General features: G+C 38.8%; 1 protein-coding gene across 2 annotated transcripts in view; it reads right to left on the bottom strand.

Moving 5' to 3' along the window:
• The window catches only part of LOC145694306 (A disintegrin and metalloproteinase with thrombospondin motifs 1-like), a 176,678-nt gene extending 162,160 nt beyond the window's left edge, over window positions 1-14,518 (bottom strand). The window contains exon 1 of one of the 2 annotated variants that reach the window (XM_081770395.1): window positions 14,114-14,518. In XM_081770395.1, coding sequence (XP_081626521.1) covers window positions 14,114-14,212 — 99 coding nt within the window. In that variant the 5' untranslated portion in view covers window positions 14,213-14,518. Of the gene's footprint in view, window positions 1-13,999; window positions 14,084-14,113 lie in introns of those variants that run through there. The other variant, XM_081770400.1, reaches the window with a different exon arrangement.
• Between the last annotated feature and the right edge of the window lie 2,709 nt (window positions 14,519-17,227).

The raw sequence follows: 17,227 nt of genomic DNA, 5'->3' as shown, positions 1-17,227 counted from the left end.
AGTATAATTTTAGCCTGGTAGTTAATTTGGAATTGAACTATATAGTTATCAGCAGAACCATGGCCACCCGCAGAACTTTTTCAGGGGGAGAGCAACGCAAAAGACAGTTGCAAATACACACACATATACACGCTTGCAATTAATACTGTATATTAAACAAGTAATTACGCACATTGCATAAATTTATTAACTACAGTAGTATAGTATTCCAGTGTATTATATTATTTATACACCGAAGTGCCAAAATCGTGAGATATGTACGTAATAATGTGTGGGGTTTCTTCGAGCACGGAGAAATGCAGGAACTCGATATGGCAAGGACGCAACAAATAGCTAATAGTCTGTTGGAGGGATGGGTTATTACGCAGCCTCAATTGCCATCCATAATTCGATGGTATTGCATGATTTTGAGTTTAACGTCCCGTTTAGCAGCAAGGCCATATGAGACGTGGATATACTGATAAGCGTGGAATCCGAACCACATGAGCTACCGCCGAAAAGTGGTTTTGTAAATGGAGAACCTGGGCACGAATGGTCCATTCGATGATATCCCACATTTGCTTGATAAAATTCATGTTCAGATATCGATTGGGCCAAATAACGTGTTATAAGTGGTCAAAATGTTTCCGAAACCAGTCTCATATCATTGCGGACCGGTACCATGAGACATTACCATCTTGTAAAATCCCATTATTTGCAGATTACACGAAGTCTGTAAGGGGCTGAGACGGTTACCAAGCAACTGAACAAAGCGATGGTCCATAAATTACAGTTCAAGCGGACCTGAAGACTAAAACCATGTCATGTAATTGCGCCCCGAACCATTGCGAAAGTACCACCACCTTGAAGACTGCTCTGTTGACAACTTAAGTTCATAGTTTCATGGAGTCTGCTCCATATTCTGACACTCTCACCAGCGTGGACCAACTGGTAACGTGATTGACAACGCTACGTACTGGCAGACTTTTTAAGGCCCAATCCACGTGCTCCCAAGCCCACGTAAGTCACCACTGCTGATAGTTAGCAGCTAGTAGCAAAACTGGTGTCGTTCTGTGGCTGCGATACCCTATGGTGAAACAATTGCACTGCACTGACCTCTGAGACACATTGTTGGACGTCCTGTATTGATTTGTGCTGTAGGTCACGAATTCTTGCCTGTCTGTTTGCTCGGACGAATCTGCCCAGACGTCACCGGTTGCGTCATTCAGCACATGTGGGCGGCCACTGTGTCCTCCCTGATAAGTCATAATGCACCCAATACAGTACTCATGGTTTACCCTTGACATAGTGGTGCGAGATAAGTGCGACTTACAAAATCACATTTCTATCCCACACACAAACACCAATAATCCCCGTCGCGTCGCCATCACCACGGTACACGATAGTTCACTGCACTCACAAAAGTCCAACTGAGGACAGCACTGAAATTGTATCGCGCCGTTCAACTAGTTTTCCGTGATGTTCTTTCGACGCCAACTAGTTCCTGCCGCTATCACATGACTGCAGTGCAGTGTAAACATATAAAATACTACAGTATGTGAGTTAGCGATTCTAATGTGTTTTGACATTAACTCCAAAGAACTGAACACCTTCGAAAATTCAGGCTTAGGCAATCTCATTCCTTGTCTCACGCTGTGGGAGGCCATTAGGAGAGTAATTCATAGATATCTACACCGTTCATAATTTTTCGTTTAAATATTACGTTATGTTAGAAATACAGCTAAATATTGTAGTGTGGTACACCTTTATTTAAAACTGATTACAGAACAAACATGCACTGACTAACAAAAGTTAGGTCCATATCCTCAGTCCCTTTTCCCACTATACAAATTGAAATCTTTTTTGCACAGCAAAGTTTTCAACTGCAAACCTCGAGTTTTGTGCTGTTACCGGTACCAACTTTAGTACCAGCAAAACTAAATTTCGAGCATTGGATTTTAGAAAGTTTTTATATGCCAAAAGTGTGTGCTGTTTGGTGCCCCAGACTTCACGTTTTGTGTAGCATTTTTCAGTTGTTCCACTATCAAATATAGGGAGAAACCATCCCTAACCTCCTAGTTTAGAAGTTAAAGCTTTTTAAATGCGAAAGTTTTGGACTCTTGTTGTTTTTAAATTATTTCATTTTAAATTCAAGGTCCGACTGGCTAGCTCGGCTGGTCAGCAAACGCTGAAAGTCCGTTGCACGAAGACTGAAATTGAGAGGGGGGGGGGGCAGGCTTTAAAGAAGCAGCATCTCATTCAAGTTAGTGAATCAGGTGTAGCAGGAAGAAGCTTGCATTTTGTCCAGGTAAGCTTTATTTTATCGCGTTTTACCAAATGGTGATAAAATCCATAGGAAGTAGTTGCCATACTTTGTACAAATGAACAAATACTTTGTTCTAGTTGTATGGTATTTGGTAATAAAGAGAACAGAAACTATTAATTAGGGAAATTCTAAACTCTTTATTTAGAACAGGGCCCGCTTCCACTTTTCACTGACATGAGCCGACGATATCGTATGAGTGCCAGCTGCTCATATTCTTACTGACACAACAGATCACATTTCTATTACAGCTAGTGAAAGGTCACATAGTGTATCACATGATACTGTTAACAAAATTAACCAGTTATTCTAGACTTTCAGTAAAAATTTATACATTGCACAATGCTGATGGTTAGTAGATAAGCCAACTGTTATTTTTTGCTATAATTTGTAGGCTACTGTGTGGAATAGTTGTAATAAAAGTTATACAGTATCAAATATCTTATATCATTACTTCATAAGCTCGTTATGAGGCAAAATACACATTCAGGTATTGGAAAGGGAGGCTTAGGCTCAAATACCCAAAACAAAAAAATGAAATGAAATCTTTGAGTTTTACGTCCCACGATTATGCCGGTTAGGCTAAAGGAGACGGTGATGATGAGTAAGGAATGAAATGGTGGAATGAAGAAAGTGGGAGGAAACGGGAGAACCCCGACAAAACCCCTTTGTCCACCACAAAGTTCACTTGGCGGGGGCTGGGATCGAACCTGGGACCCCAAGTACCAGAGGTGAACGCTCTACCACTGAGCCACCGCTACCCAAAACAAAATTTGGTTCACACGACATATAGGTATTTCTTAACTTTGTGCTAAAATTTCACAAATGTACCACTTTCACCACATGCTCATTCTGGGGCTAAACATGGGACCATACATGCTGCTATTACTTTACACCTATACCATATTCATTAGTTTTGATTGCAGATTTAAAATTTATAGGCAAAAATAAATGCGTATGCAAATGTTTAGCTGCATAGCTTTTATGGTTATTGAAATAAACAATAAAATGCAAAATCAGCCGTTTTTGAGTCGTGACCTTGAAGCTGATTGCGTAATTAATTATTATTAACTATAAGGACTGGAAAACTTTAATTTTGGGAAATAACTATTCGCAAACATGTCTTTGAATATACAAAAAATTATCAAAAAATTATTTCATCATTGGTTGGTATGACTCCTAATATATTTTCCCCTTAAGCATTAGAGTTTAATATCTAGTGTCATAATATTCTTTACTTGTCGTAGTCTAACAACCAGGGGTCCATGACGGAGCGTATTAACAGCACGTTACAAGGTCTAACAAATTCCTATAAGATTTTCAGCAGTTGGAAGCTATATTTCGATAACCTGTTAGATAAATATGTATGAAGAAAGCGGGGAGAAATTGAGTGAAATACACACCGCAAAACCTCTGACTGAGGAACTCTATAGTAGAAACTAAGGCCTGTGACAAACATCTTGGCATTTCAGCTAAACGAATAAAACGCAAGCTCTGGCGTGACGTTGCCAAGTGGTAAAGGGGTGTGGCTATGGGTAAGCAGACAAACTATAGTGCGATTAAGTGACAGGGGATAGACATGGATTGTGCACATTAAACGTGGCAATACCGCTGGCCTCTCATTTGCTAGCAGATTTAAAGGGAGCTTGGAAAGCCGCCTTCAAATGCCAAGATGTTTGTCACGCCTTTTAATGAGAAAGCGAACAGCAAAATGATAATTTAATTAGGATAGGAGTCCTGCTATGAATTTTAAGGTATACGAGATAAGCCTCAATATGACTGGTAATATGCAGGCTCTTTCATTCAATCAAATTTGTTCGAGGAGTAAATCAAAATTTGAGGGGCTATACTGGAAAAGAAATATTTGGTTTGATTTTAGTTTAGCGTCCCTTTCAGCAGCGAGGCTGTAAGAGACGTTTACCTACATCTTAACGTGGGATCCGAACCACATGAGCTCCGCCAGGAATCAAATCCGGTTCCCCACGCCAAAGATGCATATGCTAACCGTTTAGCCACGAGGGAGCTCAACTATTTTGGTATTTATAGCTATCAAATTATATTGAAAAATTCACGGATACTGACTTAATGGCGTGATTCCCTGATGGACAAAAAGTTATATATATATACGGCTAGAAGGCAAAAAGACCTAAAAACTTTCGAAGGTAATTTTACAGCTAAAAACAAGGAAAAAAGTTCAAATAAACATTGGCCCAACACAGCGGCGTTTTCGAGCTGCAGCCGTGCGACGACTTTTCGCCTGCCTCCTCCTTCCAAATGCAATATCTACCGAACAAATAGATATTGACGTCGGGTCAAAAGAATGTAAAGAAAATCATACTCCACTAAAATGATGGCTCGAACAGAAAGGAGAAGGGCGAACTGCTCAAGGAGACTCCCCAAATGGAGAAGAGGATTCACCAAATGAGATGCAGCATGGGAAAATAAATAATACGTACAAACGTAAAATGACCTGATTATCTTCAGCATACGTACTGAATGATCGATTGGAACGTGGGAATTCCCCACTGCAGTGTCGGGGAGCAATGTATACGATAGAATACACTACCACATGGCCTCTAAATAAACACATTAAAACATGGCATAATGTTTAGCAATTAAGAGATTTCCTTTCAATAATTACATTCAGTAATTTAAATACTAACACGTAAGTCTAATTCACTACCGGTACCTAAATCCTTCGACGATCCTATAACTAACAACAGGTAGCTATATATAAATATAGATTCTTTGTAATCACTGCCCTCGAGTAGCGTAGTCGCTAACGTTCTCGCCTTTGGTGCGACCGGCCCCGGGTTCGATTCCCGATATTGACACTCGGTCGAAAAAGTGTAAAAGCTTTCTCTAGCCAGCCATCTAGAGTGATGTTTTCCTCATTCAGACCAGGAAAATGCCGGGATGGTACCTAATATACGGGTCCCAGGCAAGGGCGCCGATTTCTCTGTATATTTGGGAGGGCCCCATTCAGATGCAGAAGGTATATATAAGAAGATTTTAAGACAAATTGCACTCAAATTGCCCCAAATATTGTATATTCATAAATACAATATTGGGCCCACATCAACTTTGGGGGCCCAGGCCCCCTCGACCCCCCAGTATCGGCGCCCTTGGTCCCAGGCCGCTTCCTCAATCCTTTCTTTCTTTCCTTTCCTTGGTTAGTGTGATCGTCGGAGGATGTCATCCCGACGAAAGCTCAGAAATCTAATCCTAGTTTCGAAGATCATTATCATGAATGAATTAATATTTCTGCTACCCACGAGGATTATTTTTTTGAATAGCAAATATCAAATATTGCTAAATCTAGGGACAAACAATAGTTTGCGATATTACCACCATCTTTTAATTTCTACGTTTTCCTGCATTAAAACTGTGAGCAGACGTTACAGCATTTTTGTAAATTGCATGTATTTGAAACTTTCCATAAGTTACAGTACATACTTTTGGGATTAAAGTTGTACCCATTCTCCCGTTAGGATACACATTTTAATGAAAATGTAATGATAAAATCCGTAATGTCACCCCTTTCTTATCCTCATGCCGATGAGAATGAACCTGGACTTACACGGTATCAGGACTGTCACTATTCATCTCAGCGACGTCGAAAACTATAAATTGGATACTAATGTAGATTATTTTTACATGTCACACCCCTCCCCCGATCCCCACACTGATGGGGCTACACTAAGACCTAAACGCCACGGCGAGTGTCAGTGACTCCGAAAACCGTTCATTGGACACTAATATTAATTGTTTTCTATTATTTTCACGTATTACAGCTTCATTATTTATTTATTTATTTATTTCAATGTTCTTGACAGAGCTATACGCTCCATTTAATAAGTGGCAAATAAAAGAATACACAAGCTAAATTATCATTAGCTTTTCTTTGTCCGTTTCTGAATTATAACATACCAAGTAAGTAATAAATACATATTGGTGCATTTAACAAATATACTGAAATGAGTTGAATTCTTTGGATGTCACGAAGCTTTCTCCATTGTTTTAGAGCAGCGTTTCCAAACCTTTTTCAACTTGCGGCACACTACAGGTGTAACTTGAATTCTCGCGGCACACTCATAGATATTATTATTATTATTATTATTATTATTATTTGCAAATATAAAATACCACGGCATTTTTTTTCTGTGATTACTGATCTCCTTCTCACAGAGATGAAAGCTCGATCACTGGTTTTCCCCTATGCTAATTCATTATGCTTATTTTTTATTCTAATTTTAAAATAGAAAACAATTGCAATGAAATATAGGACTCAGATTTTAAAAAATACGCTTTCTTTTTCGTAAACTGTATCCAACCTTTCACTAACAAGGTACATTCGCGAAGTGTCCCCTCGGGACTCATGTAAAACTGATTTAAATGCAAAGTTCTCTTTGGCTCAATATGTATTGTATTAATTTTAGCGACCCATATGGGTACTTTGCATATTTATGAGTCTTCATATACCCGGAATTCATTCATACACTACTATAATGCTCGGTCACAAAATTGCTTTTAGTTTCTTTAGATGTAGCTGAATATGAATGTGGGCATATGTAAAACAAATTGGATAAAGTACTGCTTCTCTGACACGTGTTATCCACACCGGCCGCCATTTTGGATCCGCCATATTGGATTCAACTTTCGGTTTTTCAAATGGGAATAGATGCATGTGATATATTAAATTCATATATTTGGTCTAGGAATTAATTCGTGCGGTTTTTAATAAAAATTGAAGCTTTATTTCAAAAACAAAGTAAATGAATACGTTAACAAAAATATTGTCCATCGCTAGCCACTACTTTCTCCTATCTTTCAGGCAATTTACGGATTCCGTGTCGAAAGAATTCCTCATCTTGTGATGCAATCTAATCAAAGATCCATTTTTCGATATTTTCTGAAGAAGTGAACCGCTGTCCAATCAAATCATTATTCATGCAATCGATCAAGTAGTAGTCAGACGGAGCAGTGTCTGGTGAATATCGCGGGTGGAGTAACACTTTCCATCCGACATTTTCCAAATAGGTTTTGACCGGTTTTGCGACATGTGGTCGAGCGTTATCATCTTGATAAATAAGTTTATTATGCCTGTTATTCCATTCTGGTCGTTTTCAGGTAGTGATGAGCGCAAGAGTCTTGGTCTTGCAGTTTTTGCAAGAGTCTTGCATGCAAGACCAAGACCAAGACCAAGACCAAGACCAGGAATCCCGATGCAAGACCAAGACCAAGACCAAGGGGTGCAAGACCAAGACCAAGACCAAGACCATACCTGCAAGACCAAGACCAAGACCAAGACTCTTGCGCAAGAGTCTTGCACAAGTATGGTACTACTTGATTTTTTATAGAATGTAAAAAGGAAGTGGAAAAATCATTACATCTTTCACGTGAACTTCTAGGCTCCAGTAAAAATACCGCCGGAGTGAATGTGTTCCCAGTAGTTTATGCAATCCATGTGAGTCGATCTGCTCCTGTAACATATAGCTACAGTATGTCGTTTTTTGAATCGGTTGTTCACGAGACGACCGACAGCATAATTCTATGAATTGTTACAAGCTATAATAACTTCAGTGTCTGATTTACTTTGGTCATCATTTGATCATTCACGACGGCCCATGATTGGATTTTGGGAAATCATACGAAGAACAGTTGTGTCCATAAGAAGTGGATAAGCAAAAATTAACTAGAGCATGTTATGGACAGTGGCAGAGCGTTCACCTCTGGTACATGGGGCCCTGGTTCGATCGCAGCTTGCGCTATGTGAGCTTCTTTGGTGAACAAACACCCTGTGCGTGGGTTTTCCCGTTTCCTCGTACTTTCTTCATTCCACCATTTCTCATCATCACTGTTTCCCTTAGCCTCAGTGTAATAATCCAGGGACGTTAAAGTAGATATTTCATTTCATTTCAAAACATATTAGTGGTGTTCTTCATCCAAAACTAAAGAAATGTAGTATTGAACATCGGCAATTCCGTACACCATAGGTGCCGACTACATGGGTATGGCCTTGCTCTGAGGTTCAAGCATCCATTGGAAACTTTTTATGTGTACTTATAAAATTAATATCGAAATAACATTTTTATGACATTGACAAAAACTTAGCGCATGTGACCGCAAGTTTGATTTCATAGGTGGATGCTTATACGTTGAATAACTGTTTATCAATATAACTTATAGCCCCCTTAGGTATACGGCATATCTAGAATTCAACGATATAACATTATACAACAATAAATAATCTATATTCACAACTGAGAGTGATTTCGTACTTATTTCAAATAACTTGAAGTTTGATGCCGTTATTATGTATTTCTAATGTAGGTCAAAAGTATTTATATAAATTGAGTTTACACAAAAGACATAAACAGTTGAGTCGCTTTTAGTTTTCACTCAAATTATTCTAAAATATTGGGGCCGTGGTGGTTCAGTGGTAGAGCGTTCAGCTCTGGTGCTTGTGGTCCCGCGTTCGATCCCATCCCCGCCAAGTGAACTTTGTGGTGGACGAACACCGTGTGCGTAGGTTTCCTCGGGGTTCTCCCGTTTCTTCCGACTTTCTTCATTCCACCATTTTTATTCATTTTTCATCATCACCGTCTCCTTTAGCCTAGCCGGCATAATCGTGAGACGTAAAACTCACAAATTTAATTTCATTTCATATTCTAAAATATTAAGAGGTTTAATTATTATTATTTTAATTTTTTCTCTCTTTTTTTGGGTCAATATTGCAAAACATATTATCATCGTCAAAATAATAGCTATTCTGCCATTATTGGCAGGTCACTTGCTGCAGCTGAGAAGCTTCGATGACTGTGGTCCGCAGCTAGTCTCTTCGTCTTAACGTAGCAATTTTCTGTCTTAATATCTTTCTTCAACTATAATCTCCTTCGCCCCCTCCCTCTAGCACGTCCCACATAATACAGTTCCTCCTCAGCCAATTTCCTCCTCTTAATTACATCTAAAATTCTTCTTTTCTCCCCGACTGCTACTATTTCTAACACCTCATTCGTTTTCCGTTCAACCCAGCTAATTCTCTCCTTTTTTCTCCATGCCCACATTTCGAAAGTCTAATTGTTTCATCGTTTTTGCGTAATGTCCTTGTTTCTGCCCCATGCAGTACATATTAGAATCAATAAAACAAAATTTCAATATTTAATTGAGAGTTTGTTCAATACAAAGATGAGCTAATCGTGGTTGGAAAGAAAAAATCTGACGCCTTTAGAGTGTAAAAATAATTTTGCAATTTATGGTATGTCAGTAATCTGTGTCGTCTTGGTTTTCTTTCATGCGTCTCACTGTCAGGGGTAGCCTCCCCAGTTTGGGAACCAGTGGAGTATTGGATCTGTTAAAACATGTAAAAATATTACGAAATGTTGTGATTTATCTTATAAGTAGTGAAGCGTGATAACCCATTGAAAAAAAAGTAAAGGTCATCGCCTATGTTGTACAGTATCATCACACTTACACGAAGGTAAAATATATTACATTTAGAAACATACATTGTATTTCCCTCACTATTGACGCAATGTAGGATTTATTATCCCTTATATCCAGAGTAAAATTTACTTATGAAAATCATAGATTTCTTAAAAGCAAAACTTGCAAGACTCTTGCAAGCAAGACCAAGACTGGGTGTGCAAGACCAAGACCAAGACCAAGACTAGGTGTGCAAGACCAAGACCAAGACCAAGACCGAGGGTTCCAGTGCAAGACCAAGACCAAGACCGCATGTGCAAGACCAAGACCAAGACCAAGACCACCCGGGTCTTGGTCTTGGTCTTGCATTTGCTCATCACTATTTTCAGGCCAGAGCTTGCTTCAAACGCATTAATTGTTGTCGATAAAGGTGTCCATTAATAGTTTCACCAAGTTTCAGAAGTTCATAGTACACCACACGTTTCAAATCCCACCATATATACAGCATAACCTTTGCACAATGAATATCTCGTTTCGGTTGTGAAGGACCTGGTTCACCTTGCTTCACCCAGGACTTTTTTCGTTTAGGATTCTCGTAATGAATCCACTTCTCATCACCAGTTACAATTCGATGCAAAAATCCCTTCCTTTTCTGTCTTTGAAGCAGCAATTCGCAAACGGTTTTTCTTCTTTCAACGTCTTTCTTTTCAATTCATGTGAAACTCAATAAGACATCTTTTGAATCATTCCTATGGCTTTGAGACGTTTGGAAACTGTTGTTTTCTCAACTCCAAATGCTTCTGCAAGTTCGTCCTGCGTTTGACACGAATCCTGATCAAGCAATGCTCTCAATTCTTCATCTTCAAATTCTTTTGGCTGTCCAAATTGCTTTTGGTCTTCCAAGCTGAAATCACCACCTTTAAACAGTGCAAACCACTTCTGACACGTTCGCTCAGCTAAAGCATGGTCACCAAACACTTCCACTAAAATATGATGACTTGCGGTAGCACTTTTCTTCATGTTAAAGCAATGAAGAATAACTCCCCGCAAAAACACTTTATCAGGCACAAAATGCGCCATTTTCAGTTGAAGAAAAAATGATGTTGTTTCCGCTTCAAGCAACTGACATATACTAAACAAGATGCTCAATGACAGTAGTTTTCAACGCATGTTTGGATCAACGAAACTATGGGACAATAAGCTAGTTACGCCATCTTTTGTAAAACCGCACGAATTAATTCCTAGACCAAATAAAATTTTCTCGGAAATTCATTGGTGTAGTGAGTTTTACGGTAGCTTGTACCATGTGCGACATATTACATGTTAAATCCCTCTAGGCACTTCGCGAATAGACATTGCAGAGTACTATCAGTTACGCTTACGTTTTTGATGTTGACAAATCAAAACAATTTCTAACTGGAAAAGTACTGTAGGTATAAACAAACTCTTTACAACATTGGTGTCATAATCTTACATTTCTGTGAGTGATTGTTATTACTTCCATGTTATACTATTACAAGGAAGTATTGTATTACGAACAAAATGCCTAATGTAAATCTAGATACGAACAGATTTTGTTGAAGATCTACCATATTCTATTTACGTCTGTGTGTTTGTATGTATGTACGTTCAGAAAACATTTCGTCAACAATAAATCACGTAAAAGATTACATATACATACGGGGCCCTGCACAACTTTTTAATGGTTGAATTTGTGAAGTGCCTTACATTTAACATGCAATATCTAGCAAATGGTACAAGCTATCGTAAAACTCACTACAACAATGAGTTTCCGAGAAAATTTTGTATGAATTTGATGTATCGCATGCACCTATTTCCATTTGAAAAACCAGGGGCTGCGGTGGCTCAGTGGTAGAGCGTTCTCCTCTGGTGCTAGGGGTCCCGGGTTCGATCCCAGCCCTTGCCAAGTGAACTTTGTGGTGGACAAAGTGCGTGGGTTTTCTCGGGGTTCTTCCGTTTCCTCCCACTTTCTTCATTCTACCATTTCATTCATTACTCACCATTACCGTCTCCTTTATCCTAACCGGCATAACCGTGGGACGTAAAACTCAAAGATTTAATTTAATTTTTTTTCATTTGAAAAACCGAAAGTTGAATCCAATATGGCGGATCCAAGATGGCGGCCGGTGTGGATAACACGTGTCAGAGAAGCAGTACTTTATCCAATTTGTTTTGCATATGCCCACATTCATGTGCAGTTACATCTAAAGAAACTAAAAGCAATCTTGTGACCAAGCCTTATAGTGGTCTATGAATTCCGGACATACAATACACTTTGGGCCGCGGAGAACTTTGCATTTAAATCAATGTTAGACGAATCCCGAGGGGACACTTTGCGAATATATCTTGTAAGAACGAAGATCACTAAATAACGAACGAACAAACAACGTCTTGTACTTTTAACTTTGCAGTTTTAACCAAAACTGGTGCATATTATTGCAAATCACACAGCTTGCGATGCGTCGAAGTCAAAATACACCTGTTGAACAAAGTGTTGTTCTGTCATTCGCGTGCGAATGACTGTTCTATGAACGTTCACTTGACGCGTACCGTACAAGTGCTTCCATTTCTCGGTGTTAGTATGATTCTCAATTGAAGCGTAACATAGCAGCTAATCGTGGGAAGGTGTACGAGCCGAAATACTGTCTGTACACAGTAATAGATGTAGAATAATATATTACAATTACAGTAACTTTTTCCATGGTAGAAATTCATAGTAATGTGAAATACAAAAATATACATTTTTTCCTATGTCTTGCAATTTGGTTGCTATAGAATTAATAATTCTGTTTCGATTTCCTCGCGGTACACCAGCGGTTCATTCCCGACACACCAGTCTGCCGCGGCACACCGGTTGGGAAACGCTGTTTTAGATATTTAATTCACCTTTTGGTATTTATCATTTCAGATGTGGACTTCCAGTTTAACCTGGAAATGAAGCATGTACTTTACCATCGGAAACAAAAAACCCAGGCCACTGGCAAGAGAGTAGACCCATAACAAGAACATTAATACAGGGAGTTGAGACCATTTTGGGAGCGCGACTTGAAAAATCAAATGAAATGAAATTTTTTAGTTGAAAATCCCACGATTATGCCTGGTAGGCTAATTGAAACGAATGATTAAGGCAAGTGAATGATGATGGAAGAATTGGTGGAATGAGAATGTGGGGGAAAACCGGGAGTACTCCGAAATCCACGGACACATAAACTTACTTGGCCGGAGATCGAACAAAGGATCCTTCTTATCCACTGAGCCACCGTGACCCACAGGGAGGGCGACTTGAGTTTACGTTTTAGTCATACACACAAATAATAACAAACAACTGCGTTTGAGAGGGAGAGTGCACACCTGACCTCCTCCTAATAATGGGCCAGCACCGGAGGTCAGTACGATAAGCATTTAGCCACGAGTAGTCAATAAAATTCTTTGAAATCAATTGTTAGCTATGCAGGCAGAAGTCATTAATTCGTTGTTTCTCATCGGTTTTTTAAAAGTTAATAACCAAACTTATCAAGAAAGAAAAAAAAATGAAATTGTGGTAACATGAGGTAAGAGGTGGATGTAGGGGGAATCCACGGGGCTAGCTTCCCCTAATACACTATTAGCTCCTCTGGAATATCGTTGGATCACAAGTAACGTTCTTTGAATCCTAAGCACGTACTTCCCTCACCTTAGCAAAATATGTTAGTTACTCCTAGTGATGTACGCTAAAATTTATTTCGGGAGGGTTCCAGAGCTTTTCGGGGGGACCAAATTCAATATGAGAATAAATTATATTAGAATCTGTAAAATCATCTGTACAATTAAAATGAATTAACAGAAAACTCGGGATTTCGAGGGGTCCCGCCCGCAGAACCCAACCTTTGCGTACGTCCTGGGTCGCTAATGTCTGACATTCCCGTATTTGAGATTAGACTTATGCCTTTTATGTATGTACAATTGTTTCTTTGAGAAATTAATGAAAATAATCCATTTGTACAGAATTCAAAAATCTTGTAGTTATTAGTTATTCTATTTACAATTAGTTTCGGTTCTAGCCCGGGATCGGGGGGCCTAGCCCCCAGTTTTTTGAGTGACAAAAATAATTTAAGCTATTGTTTAAATATTTTTAAAAGGTTATTGTAAACTCATGGTATACCTATCATAGTCTGGATTATGGCTGCCCCCTCTGTTTTTACTTCTAGATCCGCTACTGTTTACAATATTTCATCGATATTGATTTACAAAAGTTTTGTCTTTCGTACATACCGGCATCCTTAACAACAAACAGATGTACGTACAGACGCCTAGCATTATTGCTACAGGCTTGTTTATACTAAACCACAAATTAAGTTAAGCTCCAATGAACAATTGTTTACTCACCTGGTACCCTGACGATGAAAGCGCGGGCGTTCCCACAATGAAAAAGACCGATGTCCAGATACATACTACTCCGACCACTGGGAATACCACTGTTAACATTGTAATCACAGCTTATTAATAAGCTCTGTACAAAATGAAAAGGAAGTAAACAAACTCTCTGAATGATAGAAACGCTGTTACATTTCCTCGTAACCACACGTTACAGTTCTTTTTTTCTTTATATAACAATTGAATCCATCCACCAAAGTATCTATAGGATTTGTAATTAGCCCGTTTCAACCATTTTGAGTACAGCTAACTTGTTCTGTTTACTGTAAGCATGTTACTGGATTTGTGTGTGTGTTCCGTTGCGGTTTGCGAAAACAACGAGCTGCATTCATCAAGACTTACAGCAATGACCCTGTCTGTTGGGAGATGGTTTCGTCAGAGCTTGGAAGATCAGAAACAAGTTTTTTTTTTCCTAAATGGAAAGGATGTTCCTCTCAGAGGAATTAAATGGGGAATTATTTTGAAACATCTAAGAAAAATCTATAATTTAGCCTAAAGCGGATTATTGATAACTAGTTGCTATAGAAACACATATACATATACAAAGTAGCTGGTGTCCTTTTATAATTAAGATATCATAATTACATTCTTAATTTGAAGTTTCCAATCTTTTAACATACAGAAGGTACGGTGAGTCAGTGGTAAAGGTCACCCTCAGGTGCGAGGAATACCTGATTCGACCGCTGACCATGCGAATTTGTGGTGGACAATATCCTGTGCACGGGTTTTCCCATCTCCTCCCACATCCTCACTCCACCAATACCGAACGAGAATCGTATATGGACGGTTTGCCCTCTCACTTTGTAATGGTGAGATCCTTAGGTTTGAGTCCTGCACCTAACAATTTTAATTACTCCAGGGTCTCACCTGAGTTCCAATGGATGAATGTCGTTAGTATCACCCTAACCGCACAGGATGTGCTAGGCATGTGCCATTTAGGTGTCCCAGCCACTTTTTAGGTACCCAACACTTGGCACATATGATATTCATGTGCTAAGTATGTACTTCAGCTACCTACAGTTTTAGGTACTTGTTACACCTAATTGATATTTGCAACTATGTACCACAAATATAGCATTTATATACCTGGCTCAGTTTCGCACTCTAACAGTCATTTGTTTTTATCTCGTCACTTGGGACATATATCTATCATGTCCTAGATACGTCCTTTAGGAACATACTGTTTCAGATACTCTAAGAACACAAGATGTACTAGGCCATTTAGGTGTTCTAAATTCATCTCCCATATTTGATGCATTTGTTGCTTTTTTTTTCTAAGCGATTGTGTACTAGAAGCAACAAACGCATCAACTTTATTTGATGGCAACTGTTGCCGATCATTTGAAAGTGAATATGGAAGAACCATGAAATAAAGTAAATAGAGACTCGTTATTTGGTTATAAAATTACATGACGAGTAGATTTTATCTGATCCCAAACGGTTATCGTCGAATATACGCGGTTAAAGGAGCACTCTGATTATCCAAAATTCAAAAGACCTCAACAATTTATCCCTCTACAAGCGACCTTGTCTCCATCGCCTTCGTGGCTAAGTTGGTAGAGCACGCGGCTAGTAACCGAAAGATTGGTGGTTCGCGACCACTCTAGGGTAGCCCTACCTTTTTTTTTTACTTGTTTAAAGTGTTGTTTAGACTCACCTTAATGTAAACGTATTACGCATAGGCGATTTAACATATTTTGGGGGAGTAATTTTGTGGTTCATTGACACTTACGTCATGGGGAACATAACTAGAACATACTAAGCACGTTCCCCAGGTACATGTCAGGCATGTGCCTAGGGGCGGACATAGACTGTGAGTATCACTTGCCATCCATGTGATTTCTCTTTCAGAGGTACATAAGGCATGTTCTGGACATGTTCCCATGTACCTAAAGGAACATGATAGGCATATGCCTGCTATGTGATTGTGCTGTTAGGGCAGTAGTGGTGAACGCAGATTTTCATCAAGGGGGAAAGTTCAAACACTCAATCTAATATCTTTTCAGGACAACCTTTTTTTGTGTATAAAAGTTTTTTCATGATAATTTCAAAGTTTCATTTTAATTGTTTTCAAGAATTGCATAATGTAGACAGATCCTTAGCACAACTTTTGATCACTGAAACATCAGCAAAGTGGCCAATTCAGAGTGTTAAGTCATGAAAACTACGATTTTCCTAGTTCCCCCTTACAGAGGTCCCATCCGATTAGTTATCGGTGAAAATGAAAAATCCTTTTTTCTGCTCCATAGTTTCCAAGCTACTCCAACTTAACAAACTGAAAATTAATGACAGAATGTCCATACGTATGAGTTATGAGTCAATTTACATGTTTTGCAATATCTATATCTATATCTATATCTATCTATCTATCTATCTATCTATCTATCTATCTATCTATCTATCTATCTATCTATCTATCTATCTATCTATCTATCTATCTATCTATCTATCTATCTATCTATCTATCTATAAATTTACACCTTTGGTTACGTATGGAACACTGTGTAGTTCCTAGTGTACTTAAATTGTTGCTTCCTAGTTTAAAAATATATGCATGAACAAGGCTTTATTTTGGTATAACCATTATTTGTGTATCGCTTCAGATCCCAAACTCCGGGTTGCGTTGTATGTTGGACACCCTGTACCAGTTTGGTATACTATATCACTGACCAACAAAAAAGTTTTCTCTGTCTCAAGATCTCCAATAGATGAATCTACATAATAGTACTGACAGCGATGATTTCAGATCTGGTTTTAGTTTTCTCCTGTCACTCACAGTTTTTATGAGACAGAGGGAAAGAAATGTGTACTACAGTTCATGTAACTTATGAATGCAAGAAGGTGCTTTTGTAATGTAAACATGTTGAAAACGTGCCTCTAAAGTGTTTGGATGTATGATTTTAGCCTGCATTTGGCGTCAGGAATATCCTTCTGCAAAGCCCTTGTATAATCAGCTGGACTTGACAATGGAGGGGGTCCATTTTTCCTGGTTACGTTTCTCCATTTCCGCAATAGCTTGATGCAACTTCTCACTATGCTTGTCACTCACAGCGCTAAGGTTTGAAG

This window comes from Thermobia domestica, chromosome 1, assembly GCF_964235325.1.
Source record: "Thermobia domestica chromosome 1, izTheDome1.hap1.1, whole genome shotgun sequence".
NCBI lineage: Eukaryota > Metazoa > Arthropoda > Insecta > Zygentoma > Lepismatidae > Thermobia > Thermobia domestica.
Note: the sequence above shows the minus strand (reverse complement) of the source record. Positions and strands in the feature narration are given on the sequence as shown.